This window comes from Oncorhynchus mykiss, chromosome 2, assembly GCF_057628025.1.
Source record: "Oncorhynchus mykiss isolate SJ-2025 chromosome 2, ASM5762802v1, whole genome shotgun sequence".
Classification (NCBI taxonomy): Eukaryota; Metazoa; Chordata; class Actinopteri; order Salmoniformes; family Salmonidae; genus Oncorhynchus; species Oncorhynchus mykiss.
The window spans coordinates 57,606,928-57,625,189 of NC_143023.1; the positions used below are offsets into that span (position 1 = coordinate 57,606,928).

The 18,262-nt window shown below is 45.2% G+C and overlaps 1 protein-coding gene across 2 annotated transcripts in view; it reads left to right on the top strand.

The window, feature by feature from the left end:
• The window catches only part of LOC110492265 (DENN domain-containing protein 5B), a 56,157-nt gene extending 39,326 nt beyond the window's left edge, over positions 1-16,831 (top strand). For both annotated transcript variants that reach the window (XM_036951202.2, XM_090203121.1), the window contains exons 19-21: positions 8,294-8,420; positions 8,823-8,985; positions 13,040-16,831. In XM_036951202.2, coding sequence (XP_036807097.2) covers positions 8,294-8,420; positions 8,823-8,985; positions 13,040-13,223 — 474 coding nt within the window. In that variant the 3' untranslated portion in view covers positions 13,224-16,831. The remainder of the gene's footprint in view (positions 1-8,293; positions 8,421-8,822; positions 8,986-13,039) is intronic.
• The last annotated feature ends 1,431 nt before the right edge of the window (positions 16,832-18,262 follow it).

The window sequence follows — 18,262 nt, forward strand, 5'->3', positions numbered from 1 at the left end:
AAGTGGCCTGGGAAAAATACAAATAAATCTATTTCAGTCAGGCGTAAAGAAATTCCAAGGTGTTATGATCCTGTTAAGAAACAATTTGGACCTCGAGGTGCAATCCGTTAAAATAGATCCTCGAGGACGATGGATTGCCTTCTACTTGATGATAAACAAATGTATTTGAACCAAATAATTACGATCCAAACTTCTTTGAAAACAACACATAACACCCAGTCGCAACTGAATTGCGGTTGCATTTGGCTGCTTGCTAGGAGGTTGGTAGTTATCCTGAGGCTCATCGGGTCTTCATGTCCTCTGGGAGGATGGGAACCCAATTGCACACAGCCATGTTGTGCAACACACAGCAAGCCATTACAATTCTGCACACTTTCTCAGGCTTGTACAGGAGTCTCCCACCGCGTGTATCAAGGCACCACCATCTCCCTTTTAGTGCACCTATTGTGTGCTCCACAAGAGGGTGGATGAGACAGTGGAGCTCGTTGAAGCGCCTCTCTTCTGCACCCTGGGAGTTGGTGATCAGCCAGAGTTTAAGGGGATGTACCCTATTACCTGGGAGGAGGAAAAAACCTTTACATGATGCAGGGGAAATAATTGTGACTATTTCATAATTAAACCTGCTAATTACAGTTGATGTCGAAAGTTTACATACACCTTAGCCAAATACATTTAAACTCAGTTTTTCACAATTCCTTACATTTAATCCTAGTAACAATTCCCTGTCTTAGGTCAGTTAGGATCACCACTTCATTTTAAGAATGTGAAATGTCAGAATAATAGTAGAGACAATGATTTATTTCAGCTTTTATTTATTTCATCACATTCCCAGTGGGTCAGAAGTTTACATACACTCAATTAGAATTTGGTAGCATTGCCTATAAATTGTTTAACTTGGGTCAAACATTTTGGGTAGCCTTCCACAAGCTTCCCACAATAGGTTGGCTGAATTTTGGCCTCCTTGCTCGCACAAGCTTTTTCAGTTCTGCCCACAAATGTTCTATAGGATTGAGGTCAGGGCTTTATGATGGCCACTCCAATACCTTGACTTTGTTGTCCTTAAGCCATCTTGCCACAACTTTGGAAGTATGCTTGGGGTCATTGTCCATTTGAAGACCCATTTGTGACCAAGCTTCAACTTCCTGACTGATGTCTTAAGATGTTGCTTCAATATATCCACATAATTTTCCTTCCTCGTGGTGCCATCTATTTTGTGAAGTTCATCAGTCCCTCCTGCAGCAAAGCACTCCACAACATGATGCTGCCACTCCCGTGCTTCACGGTTGGGATGGTGTTCTTCGGCTTGCAAGTCACCCCCCTTTTTCCACAAAAAATAAATATGGTCATTATGGCCAAACAGTTCTATTTTTGTTTCATCAGACCAGAGGACATTTCTCCAAAAAGTACAATCTTTGTCCCCATGTGCAGTTGCAAACCGGAGTCTTGCTTTTTTATGGTGGTTTTGAAGCAGTGGCTTCTTCCTTGCTGAGCGGCCTTTCAGGTTATGTCAATATAGGACTCGTTTTTGTACCTGTTTCCTCCAGCATCTTCACAAGATCCTTTGTTGTTGTTCTGGGATTTATTTGCACTTTTCGCACCAAAGTACGTTCATCTCTCCTTCCTGAGCGGTATGACGGCTGCGTGGTCCCATGGTGTTTATACTTGTGTGCTATTGTTTGTACAGATGAACGTGGTACCTTCAGGCATTTGGAAATTGCTCCCAAGGATGAACCACACTTGTGGAGGTCTACAATGTATTTCAAGGTCTTGGCTGATTTCTTTTGATTTTCCCATGATGTCATGCAAAGAGGCACAGTTTGAAGGTAGACCTTGAAATACATCCATAGGTACACCTCCAATTGACTCAAATTATGTCAATTGGCCTATCAGAAGCCTTTAAAGCCATGACATAATTTTCTGGAATTTTCCAAGCTGTTTAAAGGCACAGTCAACTTAGTGTATGTAAACTTCTGATCCACTGGAATTGTGATACAGTGAATTGTAAGTGAAATAATCTGTCTGTAAACAATTGTTGGAAAAAGTACTTGTGTCGTGCACAAAGTACCTGTCCTAACTGACTTGCCAAAACTATAGTTTGTTAACAAGATATTTGAAAAATGAGTTTTAATGACTCAAACCTAAGTGTATGTAAACTTCTGACTTCAACTGTATTTATATATAGTCTGTTGCCCACACTGCTGTTCATCCGGATGAACAAGTCGTGACTTGAACCGGGCTAATGAACCGGGCCAATGGTCAACAACATTGGTGAGTGCCATTTGTCGATCACAAATCACTTGCACATTGATGGAGTGGAAGTTTTTCCAGTTCACATACACAAACTTGCTCTCACTGTTGCCCTTATTGATCGATCGATCACGATTTGGAAAACCTTCCATTGCTACAAATTGCAATTGTTTTTTTGCCTGTTCACTGGCTGTGTAGGGGAACCGTATGTACCTCAGACACAGACGAATGATGCCATCCAACACTTGGCATTACGCGGCTGAGGGAGGGCTGTGATATGCCCGATCTGTCACACTATTCCCTCTGAAAGTCCCTGTGGCTAGGAACCCAACAGTGGTCAAAACCTGTACATGGACAGGTATAGCCTGATTGCGGCGTGTAGGCCGTGCAGGCATTTACACTAATTCAGAACATCGGTCCAACAGAATGGCTCTGGGGAACCTGTATTGTCTCATAAGCCAGTCATCATCGTGGGCCCAAGAAAATCTGCTCGTCTCAAAAGACACTCGCGGAGAATAATCATGCCAAGATTGCCAACGCAGCCCTGGTCTTTGGATGAGGCTAGTCTAGAACAGACATGCATATATTTATATTAACAGAGACAATTTTGAGTAATTGCTTGCACCAGTGCAGTGAAATGCATCAATATTAAATGTGAATTTATTTATCCATTATTTTACCAGGTAAGTTGACTGAGAACACGTTCTCATTTGCAGCAACGACCTGGGGAATAGTTACAGGGGAGAGGAGGGGGATGTAAATTGGGGATTATTAGGTGACCGTGATGGTTTGAGGGCCAGATTGGGAATTTAGCCAGGACACCGGGGTTAACACCCCTACTCTTACGATAAGTGCCATGGGATCTTTAATGACCTCAGAGAGTCAGGACACCCGTTTAACGTCCCATCCGAAAGACAGCACCCTACACAGGGCAGTGTCCCCAATTACTGCCCTGGGGTATTGGGATATGTCTTTAGACCAGAGGAAAGAGTGCCTACTGGCCCTCCAACACCACTTCCAGCAGCACCTGGTCTCCCATCCAGGAACTGACCAGGACCAACCCTGCTTAGCTTCAGAAGCAAGATAGCAGTGGTATGCAGGGTGGTATGCTGCTGGCAAATGGTTAAGGAGTGAGAATTGATTAGCCTATAAGGAATAGCCATAGGCCCAAGTGACAAATTATATTTAACCTTTAATGTAAAAATATCTAAAATAATAAGTGACAATAAGAATAATACACAAATAATTATGCATTTTATTTGTATAGCACTATTTTAACAACAGAACGTGCAGGCTATATGCAGGCTTAAGCCTAACAGGCTAAAGTTTAATGTGTATTTTTAGCTTCTTGGCTGTGTGTACGCATGGTCTAAAGTTAGCGGGGAGAAAAGCACATTCTCACGTTCCGTTCTTTATAAATTACAACTTTTTTTGTGAAAACTGGCATACACATGTTTGGGACATATGTTGTACGTATGCAACGTCTATAAATGAGCCCCTAGGGCTCCAGCCTATGCATTTTGTTTGCTAACTTGCTCAATAAGTGGCTCGTTTGCGAGATCAAGCTTCTTGGTTACAACAGAGACAACCAACCTCCTCCTGGATCAAGATCCCTGCTGCCTAAATTGTTCTGTGTGGGTTTTTTTAACGTTTGGAAAGAAATCCCTTGCTGGTCCACTGCTGGTAGTACAGTATGCCCCGGTATGGTACAGGAACTCTATGAACATCTGGACACCTCCCAACCCTAGTGTGTTCGTGTTTCTTGTACACGATTCATGACCTTCACTCTGCAAGGCAGAACCTCTCACAGTTAAAAGGCAGACTGGCTTTTTTTTTCTCTCTCTCTCTAGTCTACGGCCTGCTCTGACCTCTCCCTTTTAAAAGCCTGCCCTGGAGCCGTATCCACAGTGACTCAGGGTAGAGAATTGGTCATAAGTCTGAGAGTAGACGTTTTACTCCTACTCTTATGGCTAAAAACAATAAAAGCTGTTCATGAAGCCCTTTTAGTCGTAAGAGTCCTGCCGAGTCGACAGATATTTAGGAGAGCTCGAGCTGTCCTAACCAGTTATGTTACCAGCAGGTGTCTTGGTGATTGGCAGAGAGTCAGTGGGTCCTGCACCATAGACAGGCAATACTGTAGGATTCAGTGCAATAGGCCCATCACATTATAAAAAAAAGAGTAGGCAAAGTGTTCGTGTCAGGTGTAAATTATAGGCCGTTAAATGTTTTTCCATTGTAACATTTGGTTCACCTTGGTTTTCTGTAGCATGCTACAGAGTTCACAGCTGGCAATGTCTCCTCGCGATTGGTTATTCCCCATTTTATGGGCTGATTCTTACTCCTGGATCAGATTTTCTCTGAGCAGCGTTTTAATATCATCCTAAAACGTACTCTGAGCGAAGAGTTTTTTTGTTGTTGTCCTAAAACGGGTTTTAACAGGATTCCTAGTGTAAGGGCGTTCGTCTGTAGGAGGAAGAGAAGCGGACCAAAGCGCAGCGTGGTGGTTATTCATGTTTTAATAAATCACTACACATGAACAAACTAACAAAAACAAGAAATGTGAAAACGCAAAACAGTCCTATCCTGTGACAACAAACACAGTGACAGGAACAATCACCCACAAACACAGTGAAACCCAGGCTACCTAAGTATGATTCTCAATCAGAGACAACTAATGACACCTGCCTCTGATTGAGAACCATACTAGGCCGAAAACATAGAAATGCCCCAAAACATAGAAAAACAAACATAGACTGCCCACCCAACTCACACCCTGACCATACTAAATAAATACAAAACAACAGAAATAGAGGTCAGAACGTGACAGTACCCCCCCCCAAAGGTGCGGACTCCGGCCGCAAAACCTTGACCTATAGGGGAGGGTCTGGGTGGGCGTCTGTCCGCGGGGGCGGCTCTGGCGCGGGACGCGGACCCCACTTCACCATTGTCTTAGTCCGCCTTATTGTCCGCCTCCCTGGCTTACTCACTATGGCCACCCCTCTCAATGACCCCACTGGACAGAGGGGCTGCTCGGGACAGAGGGGCAGCTCAGGACAGAGGTGAAGCAGCTGCTCGGGACAGAGGGACAACTGCTCGGGACAGAGGGGCGATAGCAGCTCGGGACAGAGGGGCGATAGCAGCTCGGGACAGAGGGGCGGCAGCTGCTCGGGACAGAGGGGCGGCAGCTGCTCGGGACAGAGGGGCGGCAGCTGCTCGGGACAGAGGGGCGGCAGCTGCTCGGGACAGAGGGACAGCTGCTCGGGACAGAGGGACAGCTGCTCGGGACAGAGGGACAGCTGCTCGGGACAGAGGGGCGGCAGCAGCTTGGGACAGAGGGGCGACAGCTGCTCTGGACAGAGGGGCAGCTGCTCGGGCGGCCCCTGGCTGACTGACGGCACTGGCGGCCCCTGGCTTACTGGCGGCCCCTGGCTGACTGGCGGCACTGGCGGCCCCTGGCTTACTGGCGGCCCCTGGCTGACTGGCGGCACTGGCGGCCCCTGGCTGACTGGCGGCACTGGCGGCCCCTGGCTGACTGGCGGCACTGGCGGCCCCTGGCTGACTGGCGGCACTGGCGGCCCCTGGCTGACTGGCGGCACTGGCGGCCCCTGGCTGACGGGCGGCACTGGCGGCCCCTGGCTGACGGGCGGCACTGGCGGCCCCTGGCTGACGGGCGGCACTGGCGGCCCCTGGCTGACGGGCGGCACTGGCGGCCCCTGGCTGACGGGCGGCACTGGCGGCCCCTGGCAGACGGGCGGCACTGGCGGCCCCTGGCAGACGGGCGGCACTGGCGGCTCCTGGCAGACGGGCGGCACTGGCGGCTCCTGGCAGACGGGCGGCACTGGCGGCGCTGGGCAGACGGGCGGCACTGGCGGCGCTGGGCAGACGGGCGGCACTGGCGGCGCTGGGCAGACGGGCGGCACTGGCGGCGCTGGGCAGACGGGCGGCACTGGCGGCGCTGGGCAGACGGGCGGCACTGGCGGCGCTGGGCAGACGGGCGGCACTGGCGGCTGTGGGCAGACGGGCGGCACTGGCGGCGCTGGGCAGACGGGCGGCACTGGCGGCGCTGGGCAGACGGGCGGCACTGGCGGCGCTGGGCAGACGGGCGGCGCTGGCGGCGCTGGGCTGAGTAGCTCTCCTAGCGCCGAACAAGCGGGAGACTCCGGCAGCGCTGGAGAGGAGGAAGGCTCTGGTAGCGCCGGAGAGGCGGGAGACTCCGGCAGCGCTGGAGAGGAGAGAGCCCCTGCAAGGATGGGCCGGAGAGACAGCCTGGTACGGGGAGCTGCCACCGGAGGGCTGGTGCGTGGAGGTGGTGACGGATAGACCGGGCCGTGCAGGCGCCCTGGAGCTCTTGAGCACCGAGCCTGCCCAACCTTACCCGGTTGAATGGTCCCGGTCGCCCTGCCAGTGCGGCGAGGTGGAATAGCCCGCACTGGGCTATGCAGGCGAACCGGGGACACCGTGCGCAAGGCTGGTGCCATGTAAGCCGGCCCAAGGAGACGCACTGGAGACCAGATGCGTAGAGCCGGCTTCATGGCACTTGGCTCGATGCCCACTCTAGCCCGGCCGATACGCGGAGCTGGAATGTACCGCACCGGGCTGTGCACCCGCACTGGGGACACCGTGCGCTCCACAGCATAACACGGTGCCTGCCCGGTCTCTCTAGCCCCCCGGTAACCACAGGAAGTTGGCTCAGGTCTCCTACCTGGCGTAGCCATACTCCCTGTTAGCCCCCCCCCAATAAATTTTTGGGGCTGACTCCTGGGCTTCCTTGCCAACCGTGTTCCCTCATATCGCCGGCTCCTCTCTCCGGCTGCCTCTGCTCTCCTCGCTGCCTCCACCTGTTCCCATGGAAGGCGATCCTTTCCCGCCAGGATCTCCTCCCATGTGTAGCAACCCTTGCCGTCCAACACATCATCCCAAGTCCATTCCTCCTTGTGCCGCTGTTGCCCGTTACCACGCCGCTTGGTCCTGTTGCGGTGGGTGATTCTGTAAGGGCGTTCGTCTGTAGGAGGAAGAGAAGCGGACCAAAGCGCAGCGTGGTGGTTATTCATGTTTTAATAAATCACTACACATGAACAAACTAACAAAAACAAGAAATGTGAAAACGCAAAACAGTCCTATCCTGTGACAACAAACACAGTGACAGGAACAATCACCCACAAACACAGTGAAACCCAGGCTACCTAAGTATGATTCTCAATCAGAGACAACTAATGACACCTGCCTCTGATTGAGAACCATACTAGGCCGAAAACATAGAAATGCCCCAAAACATAGAAAAACAAACATAGACTGCCCACCCAACTCACGCCCTGACCATACTAAATAAATACAAAACAACAGAAATAGAGGTCAGAACGTGACACCTAGGACCTTTTCTGAGACGCTAAGTGGATACGGGCCCTGACCTCCCCTTTAAACACCAAGCCCTGTCGAGACTGTTGGTGAATCACGGTAGTATTGCTACTATTGGGCCTGTGGCGCACCTTAATAACATTTTAATTGGATGCCACTTAGCCCCTGCCACCAGGACAACGCCTCTATCAATCAGCTTGAATAAATGACCCTTTCCTCGGCACAGCAGAAGCTGAGGAGCCTTGCAGATTTACACAGCCCCTCTGTAAATTGTAAATTACAGAAAATCCATTCAATTATAATGTATAAAAACACACCGCTTTGGGTGATTGTGACAGCAAGTGCTTTGGATTTGGTTGTTTTGGGAACCTGAAGGGAAAGCTGAAGCTTTCCCCTCTGGAAATGAAGTGTACTAAATACTTTCGCCCTGTGTTGGGGTTTGTCACCGTGGCAACCATAATTCAACTCCTCCACACTGCAGCCCGGCAATTGTACAACACCATAGGCAAGACAGTAGTGCCTCATTTGCAAGGATACTTTATGGGACGTGAAAATTGGCTACTCTCATACCATTGAACTCGTGTATCAAATGTCATCATTGTGGTGGACTCCTGGCTTACTAAACCTGCGTTCCAATTTCTGTGATGATATGCCCAAACATTTCTGAATGCAAGACCTCTCCTCTCCTCAGAGGGGGAACCTGACTGCTCTGCTGTGTGGAGAGGAGGGGCTGGTGCACTCCCTGGAACAGTTCCTCCTACATGGCTTCAAGTCCTCCCGCTTATTCCAAAGGAGTGTGTTCATATGGGACTTTGTGGGTAAGTGGGTGTGGGTGTGTGTGTGCACACGGACAGACTATGTGGAGTGTAGTACTCTAAGTCCATATAACTTGTCTCAATCTAGTGGCTGATTTAGTGTAAGTTCACTTTTACATTATTCATTGTTAGTGCAGCACAGCATGACTCATCCAGTACAGTAAACAGCCTCATCTTTGCCTTCAAACAGTTATTTTTCTAGAACAGTACATACACTTACTGAAATCATAGAACGACTTCTCAATTTGGCCGACTCCTTAGCTCAGATCTTTATTCCATAGTTATCCAAGGGTCATCCTTGCCATAGAAATAAAATTACTAGAAGTCTAGTGTAGGAATAGTCATTATTTATCTATGGACCCTGTCCTTCTAATGTGTTACCTGCTCCGCACCTCTCTCCCACAGAGAAGGTGGTGGTTTCCATGGAGACGGCGGATCAAATGGGTGACTTGCGGGGGTCAACGGAACTGTGTGACTCTTTGTGTCACTATGCCAACGCCATCAACGCCTCGCCGCGGAACATCGGCAAGGAGGGCAAGTTCCAGCTGCTGGTCTGCTTGGGAGTCAGGTGAGAGGTCAAAGTTGAAAGTTCAAACGGCAATGGAGATGGTAGGGGCCAGGAGGATGTAACGTCACATCACAAAACATTCAGATATACTGTAAATATATTTAGTATGTTAGGTTCTAATTTTCAGAGTTCAAACTCAACGGACGCTATGAAAGCTTAACCAAGTTTATTCTTCCCAGAGGATCAATATAGCTGCATTAGACAAAAACCTTTTCACACAAGCACAAGGCTGAGTGTCCACTTACACATCTGTACAAACATTGTCTTTACTGCTAGGCAGGACACTAAGTGATACGGGTCAAAAACTTTTCTTTCTCCCTTAAAACTTCTCTGGGATATGTGGGACGGTAGCGTCCCACCTCGCCAACAGCCAGTGAAATTGCATGGCGCCAAATTCAAAACAACAGAAATCCCATAATTAAAATTCCTCAAACATACAAGTATTTTACACCATTTTAAAGATAAATCTTGTAAATCCAGCCACAGTGTCCAATTTCAAATAGGCTTTTCAGCGAAAGCACACCACACGATTATGTTAGGTCAGCACCTAGTCACAGAAAACCATACAGCCATTTTCCAGCCAAGGAGAGGGCTCACAAAAATCAGAAATAGCGATTAAATTAATCACTAACCTTTGATGATCTTCATCAGATGGCACTCACAGGACTTCATGTTACACAATAAATGTGTGTTTTGTTCGATAAAGTTAATCTTTATGTCCAAAAACCCCATTTGAAATTGGTGTGTTATGATCACAAATGCGTTGTCTCAAACAAACATCCGGTGAAAGTGCAGAGAGCCACATCAAATTACAGAAATACTCATAATAAACATTGATAAAATATACAAGTGTTATACATGGATATATAGATAAACTTCTCCTTAACCTGTTGTGGCGAGCAATCCCGTATCCGGGAGCGTAATTATAGCCTCAAGCTCATTAGCATAATGCAACGTTAACTATTCATGAAAATCGCAAATGAAATGAAATAAATATATTGGATCACAAGCTTAGCCTTTTGTTATTAACAACACTGTCATCTCAGATTTTCAAAATATGCTTTTCAACCATAGCTACACAAGCATTTGTGTAAGAGTATTGATAGCTAGCATAGCATTAAGCCTAGCATTCAGCAGGCAACATTTTCACAAAAACAAGAAAAGCATTCAAATAAAATAATTTACCTTTGAAGAACTTCGGATGTTTTCAATGAGGAGACTCTCAGTTAGATAGCAAATGTTCAGTTTTTCCAAAAATATTATTTGTGTAGGAAAAATCGCTCCGTTTTGTTCATCACGTTTGGCTAAGAAAAAAAAATGAAAATTCAGTCATTACAACGCCAAACTTTTTTCCAAATTAACTCCATTATATCGACAGAAACATGGCAAACGTTGTTTAGAATCAATCCTCAAGGTGTTTTTCACATATCTATTCGACGATAAGTCATTCCTGGCAGTTGGGTTTCTCCTCTGAAGAAAATGGAAAAATACACGCAGGTGGAGATTACGCAATAATTGCAACGGAGGACACCAAGCGAGCACCTGGTAAATGTAGTCTCTTATGGTCAATCTTCCAATGATATGCCTACAAATACGTCACAACGCTGCAGACACCTTGGGGAAACGACAGAAAGTGTAAGCTCATTCCTGGCGCATTCACAGCCATATAAGGAGACATTGGAAAACAGCGCCTTCAAAATCTGGGGCATTTCAGGTTTGAAATTTCATCTTGGTTTTGCCTGTAGCATCAGTTCTGTGGCACTCACAGATAATATCTTTGCAGATTTGGAAACGGCAGAGTGTTTTCTTTCCAAAGCTGTCAATTATATGCATAGTCGAGCATCTTTTCGTGGCAAAATATTGTGCTTAAAACGGGAACGTTTTTTTATCCAAAAATTAAAAGAGCGCCCCCTATATCAAAGTTAACATAAATCTTCAATTATGTTCCAACCGGAGAATTCCTTTATCTTTAGAAATGCAATGGAAAGCAGCTAACTCTCACGGGGGCGCGCGTGATCAGCTCATGGCACTCTGCCAGACACCATATGAGTTATGTTATACTCACAGACATCATTCAAACAGTTTTAGAAACTTCAGAGTGTTTTCTATCCAAATCTACTAATTATATGCATATTCTACCTTTTGGGCCTGAGTAGCAGGGAGTTTACTCTGGGCACCTTTTTATCCAAGCTACTCAATACTGCCCCCCAGTCCCAAAGAAGTTAACGTGACCTAAGCTCATCTCGACCCCCCTTCATCACTAATCCATGGCTCTCTCCCCTTATCAATGCCTGCCACATGTGATCGCTTTCCCTGTACTCAGCACATTCCAAGCTTAATTGCACACACCACATACCTTCCTCCTACAGATAACCATTAACTTCTGGTGTAGACCCTCTAAACCTAAGCACTCAATATTTCAATAGGATACCTGATATCAAGTAAACGTTATACATTACCCTCTCTCCCTCCGTGACATGAATAAGTATATTTCATATTCTCAGAATCCAACAAGTAGAACAGATATGACTGTCATGCAGAATAGGGAATCATTTCAGCTCTAGTCATCATATTTCTATCTATTCAGAACGCTGCATCCTTCAGAATAAACCCCAGTTGAGACCCCACTTGTGCAGGTGTGACTTGGATAGATGCATTTGAACAGGGCTTTCTAATGAAAATCGGAACGTCACCCCTGCCCTCTGGTGGTTGTGTTAATTGTGTCAGTCAGAGTTACACACTTTCACTCCCCCTGAAGCCCCTGAGCGCTGCTCCCGCAGAGTGGCTGGCAACAGGAATGGGCCCGTAACCACACAAAGTAGAAGATTGATCGTAAGTGCTGAGAATAAACATTTTACTCTTATGAGTAAAAATAAAAGCTATGCATGAAGCCTCTTTAATAATAAGAGCCCCCCCCTAGTGGACAGATATTTAGGACACTTCATGAGCTGTCCTAACCATTTAAGAGTTACCAGCACGTGTCTTGATAATAGAGAAATGCAGCGAGTCAGTGGTTCCTGCACCACATGTAATTAGCTTTGGAGTTGTTAAAAATTATGTTTTGATAATTCTATATGGTAGGCCTTCATTGTAAATAAGAATTACCGACTTGCCTAGTGAAATAAAGGTTAAATGAATACAACATTTTTAAAACGTCAACATTTTAAATACATCAATAATCTAGATGTGTATGGTACCTTTGACAATGATTTCACATGCTATACCTAAATACAAATAGGCTAATAAATCAACATTTTGATTATTTAATTGGTCTACAAGGCCCAGGGGCGGGCACTATACATTTTTCACTGGGGGTAGGTAAGGAGTAGCTTGGTCCATGCATACGAGTGCTTGCAATATATGGTACATGCGTGTATGTGCCAGGGCTATTCTAGAGGGGGCTTCAGCACAGTCTTGCCCCTTCCTGGAGCCGCCAAGGCCTCACAGTCACCGACCTGACTCGTTTACATCACACTCTGTTATTTCGGCGAGGATTTTGGGTAGTAAGTGGTCTGAGGTGCTTTGTTTGTACTCTTCTGTATATTGTATCTACATTTTCCTGAGACGGACCACCTAGCTAGTAACTGACCACTATATTGGAAGAAGCATCAAATAAAACCCATATTGAATGAGCTCACTTAATTGATGTTGTTGAATTTTAAATAAAATGCCTAACTTGAATCTGAGGATGTAGTCAACAGCTCCAGGTAGAAGTTGCCCCTATAAGCACATATTTAGGATCAGCTCCCTCTCGCCAATTCCAATCCTTAACCATTCTAGCATAAATGCAAAACTTTGCTTAGATCAGTTGCCTTAGGGCAACTTCGTCCTAATCAGAGTAATCATCGGGTGTATTTAGAGAGGTGGAACATTCAGAACATTGCAGATAGAAATGTAATGAATAGAGCTGACATGATCTCTCTATTTCACATGGTAGGCAATCAGATTTGTTTTACACAATGTATTTCTGTCTGAACGTTAGGTAGCATTGCGCCTTCCTGAATAGGCCTCTGGAGAAAGTTATGATTTGACCTTTGACCCTTTGTGTTGGCAGGGACCAGCTGCTACCCCAGTGGCTCCCCTTGTTGGCCGAGTCCCACCTGACAGCACGTCTCTACGAGGAGTCGGCTTTGGTCCAGGACCACGCAGCCGTCAACTCCCTCTCTCGCATCCTTCATACCCTCCACGAGTTCCCCATCACCCTGGAGACGGCCCTCATTAAGGGGGTTGACCTCTAACCCCACCGCCGCTGAGGACACTGGGATATGGAGTTTTACCCCTATTCACATAATGCACAACGTACACAGGGTAGCAGGACCTCAACAGAGTCGAGCGACTGCTAGGGCTGGCACAATTACCGTATAACCGCTTAACTGACGGTTATGGATGAAGACTCATGAAAATAAAATCCCCTTCATAACCATTGAAATTATGATCATGTTTTTTTGGGGGGGAGGTGGAATGAACAGCTGACCACTATATTGGATGCTGGGCATTTGTGCGGTTGCGTCGGTTTCTGCTGTAACACGGACTCTACAACGGATGAAACTTTGTTGCTCCTTGGTGAAACAGGCAGGATGTTGTAGCAAACTAGTATTCGGTTGCCTAGACAACGTCCCCCCCCCCCTGCAGCAGCAGTCAGTAGAGAGAAAATGTGCGTCTTTAAAGCGGCAATCTGCGGTTGAAACAATAAAGCCCCCTGCTTTTTGTAAAGCTGAGGGACGGGGCAGGAGAAATGTAACCACTCTCAAATTCATAAACAGAGCTATGGATGCAAAGACTGACCATCCATGATGTCAGAGTTATAGTATTAACCATGTTTTAGGGTAAAGTGTTAGTTTTAGATTTACTTTGTTTACAAACATTGTAGTAAAAACAAGCTTATATTTTAGGTTCTGATGGCGTATAACATTTGTACTAAATGAGGCATTTGTAAGTTATATTCTTCAAGAATCAATGAGTACATATCACTCAGTCACAAGTCCCAAAATGAATGTAGCAACTGCAGATTGCCCCTTAAAAAAAAAATATATATATATATATATATATACAATTTGTTTTGCTATTCACATGGTTATATAACGATGACCGCGGTCATTTGGCTGACTAATTACCGTCATCCAAAATTACATGACCGTCACAGCCCTAATGACTGCCTCTCACGGTGTCCTCTCTCCTTCCTTTCCGCACCCATCTGCGTAGATTTGGCAGTTGTAAGTAAGCAGTGTGGCACAAAGCTCGTCATTGGATCATCATCTCTTCAATCCCGTCCGATCCAGTGTAGAGGAAGGAAAGGAGACAATGACAGGAAGTTACTTTAAGCTGAAGTCACACGAAGCAATCTGAATGCAATTTTTTAAATACTTGCAACAAAGTTGCATCTGGGTTGCTCTGTGTGTCAACCCACAAAAATGGCCAGCAACTTAGTTGCATTGCATCGCAAGTGCTAGAGATTGATCCTATTTCACCAACTGACTGTATGCAATGTCCAATCAGTGAGCTACAAGACTTGTCATATCGTTCTGTTCGGGACTCAGATGTCACTTGCAACCAGGGTTGGGTAGGTTTCTTTCTAAATGTAATCCGTTAGTTACTAGTTACCTGTCCAAAATGTAAGGGTAAAATAACCTTAGGATTACCAAAATTTCATAATGTAATCCGATTACTTTCTCGCTGATTAAAGTTACATGTATTTTATTATTTTATCCGATTACATGTGACTGATTACATGTAACAAATTATTCCCCATGCAACCCTGTTTGCAACTTACGTCTACAACAGAAATTGCGTCCAAATTGCTTTGTGCGACACAGGCTTTAGACTATTGAGACACAACCACCAGGGCTGGTCAGAACTAGACAGCTGAACTCTCATGAAAAGAGGAAGTTATTTGTGGGTGGTGTCTGGGAGGGGAAGGAACCCAGAAACAAGCCACTGCCAAACGGCAGCTTCTGCAGGCCTCTAATGCCACAGCACAGCAGGCTTATTGCCTTGTCCACTAAATCAGTCAATGTCATACATACTGTACATACACACAGAAGAAAACATGTTTTTTCTTTCTTCTCCTCTTATGCTTATCTACACTGTGATCTGTCTGTAGGAGGAGTGAGGCGGAGTGATTCCCTTTTACCCAATCAGCTTTGATGTCTCACATCGTGAAGAACAAGGGAGGAGAAAAGAGTAGCGGTGGTAGTGATGGTCATGAACTTTGACCTGCCCACCAGGCCTACTTTGAATCCTATTGCTGTTATGCTTTCCTTGGGAATATAAACCTGACAAATGTATGCATGGCCATATCAGGGGCGTATTCACTAGGAACCAAACGGGCCGAAACGAGGAGGGACAAACTTGTCCAATGAGAAACACTAATATTTGCTAATGTTTTCAATGGTATGCACTAATGAATACACCCCTGTTTTTCTCTCTCTGTGGTGTATTCTCTCGACACAGTTTTTCTGCCCGCCAATCATGTGTATTTTTATGGTATGGGCATTGTGAATGGATTCATTTAGGATAGTTACTCTGCTCAAAAGCTGGTGTGCATGTTTGTCCTCCAAGCCTTGGTAACACTTTGTAATATCTTTCATGAAGAAAAACATCAAGTGCTTTATAAACTATAAATGTTATAAAATATTATGCTTATAAAGGCTTACAAATAACACTTAAGTTTATAAATGGTTTATTAATGGCCTGCCGAGTGGCGCAGTGCTAGCTGTGCCACTAGAGATCCTGGTTCGAGTCCAGGCTCTGTCCCAGCCGGCCGTGACCGGGAGACCCATGGGGCGGCGCACAATTGGCCCAGCATTGGCCGGGTTAGGGGAGGGTTTGGCCGGCAGGGATGTTCTTGTCCCATTGCACTCTAGTGACTCCTATGGCGAGCTGGGTGCAATGCATGCTGACACAGTCGCTTTCCAGCTGGCTTCCGAGTTAAGCAGGCATTGTGTCAAGAAGCGGTGCTGTTCAGCTCGGTTATGTTTCGGAGGACGCACGGGTCTCCACCTTCGCCTCTCCCAAGTCTGTACCGGAGTTGCAGCGATGGGATAAGACTGTAACTACCAATTGGATACCACGACATTGGGGGAGAAAAAGGGGGTAATTGTTAAAATAAATATGTTTATGAATGCCCATTCATGAAAGTTGATTTAAAGTGTTACCAAAATCTCATGTCATTTTCTCTTGAAATTGTCTCTGTGCAACAGTTGCCTAGTCCTGTACATTGGAGGTTTTATTTGACCTACTGAAGCCATAAGAGGCACGACTCTTAATGTTCCCTGACTTATTGATCTGTGTTGTTCGATTCACTGTTTGCCTCCGGGGTCATTCTGGTTTTGCTGACAAATATAGATTAGTGATATATTGAAATTGGTCTTGTGTTAAATGAACATTTTGTTCACGCAGCTTCTTTTTTTTTTTTTTACTGTGAATGTTTGTTTATTTGAACGTCGCCTAGTAAGAAGTCGTCCTTCAGTCATCCAATGTCACAATAGACAATGTTACTTACAGTAGACTTGTGAAAACAATCTGTCAACGAGTAGAAAAGTGTTTTCTGCATTTTCTGATCGTAATATCGTGATGCTTATTTAATTGTAATTGCTAGGTCGAAACACTGAGTACAGAAATAAGCTTCATATTATATTGATATTACATGTGCTTTCTTTGTTGACAAGGTCCCAAGATACTGTCTTGTGCGTTGTCCTGCAAGCACTGTCCTTAGTCAAAGCCACAATGACCAAGTCTCTACTAATATTACCTGAACATAGATATGAGGGTAAGCAATAATGTATTATTGTTCCTTTGAATATTTATGAAACGTGTCGTTAAAGATTAAAGTCTAAGATAAACTGTTTGCTTTGTTTGCCGGGTGATATGATTCTCACGACTCATGTACTGAAAGCAATGAGCCCATCAGCCCGATAGCTGAGTTACAGTAACAGGCCATTAAGAAATGTCTGAGAATGGAATTACATTGTAAAATGAAAGGATTCACATACAGGGCATAAAGCTTCAGTTACAAGGCATTAGAGAGAGAGAGAGAGAGAGAGAGAGAGAGAGAGAACAATTAATCAATGAAACCCTTTTTATAAGCATCTCAGTTGTTGACCAATAGTTTTACTGTAAAGTTCATCTCTAATTAGATATCAGATATACATGATGTAATTACAAAAGAACCTCTGCTTCTCAGAGGTGTGACAATGGGGGATCGGGAGATCAACACAGAAAAGGCTGAATTCCTGAAAAGACAAAACCTTTTGCACAGAGTGTAGATAAATGTAAGAGTCACTTCGGGGGCTGCCCAACAACAGCCCAGATGCAAACTGGTGAAAACAGTGTGCAGGTGAGTTGGAATCCCAAAAGGGCTTATATGAAAACCCCACCGCAAAAATACAATATAAGTACAAGAAAGGTATGCTCAATCAGATAAGCAAAGCATACAAATTTTTATTTGTGCATGATATACTCGGTAAACACCAAAATGTGTTTGTGCTGGCGATAGTTAGATGACATGGAGGGGGTTAAATCAAATAAAATGTGTCACATGCTTCGTGAACAACATGTGTAGAGTAACAGTGAAATGCTTACTTCAACAATGCAAAAACTTTTTTTTAAATAATAATAAGGAATAAATACACAATGAGTAAGATAGCTTGGCTATATACAGTACCGAGTCGACGTGCAGGGGTACGAGGTACAGTTGAAGTCGGAAGTTTACATACACCTTAGCCAAATACATTTATACTCAGTTTTTCACAATTCCTGACATTTAATCCAAGTAAAAATTCCCTGTTTTAGGTCAGTTTGGATCATCACTTTATTTTAAGAATGTGAAATGTCAGAATAATAGTAGAGAGAATGATTTATTTCAGCTTTTATTTCTTGCATCACATTCCCAGTGGGTCAGAAGTTTACATACACTCAATTAGTATTTGGCAGCATTGCCTTTAAATGGTTTATCTTGCGTCAAACATTTCGGGTAGCCTTCCACCAGCTTTCAACAATAAGTTGAGTGAACTTTGGCCCATTCCTCCTGACAGAGCTGGTGTAACAGAGTCTGGTTTGTAGGCCTCCTTGCTCGCACACGCGTTTGCAGTTCTGCCCACATATTTTCTATGGGATTGAGGTTAGGGCTTTGTGATGGCCACTCCTTGACTTTGACTTTGTTGTCTTTAAGCCATTTTGCCACAACTTTGGACTTCCTGACTGATGTTTTGCTTTAATATATCCACATAATTTTCCTTCCTCATGGTGCCATCTATTTTGTGAAGTGCACCAGTACCTC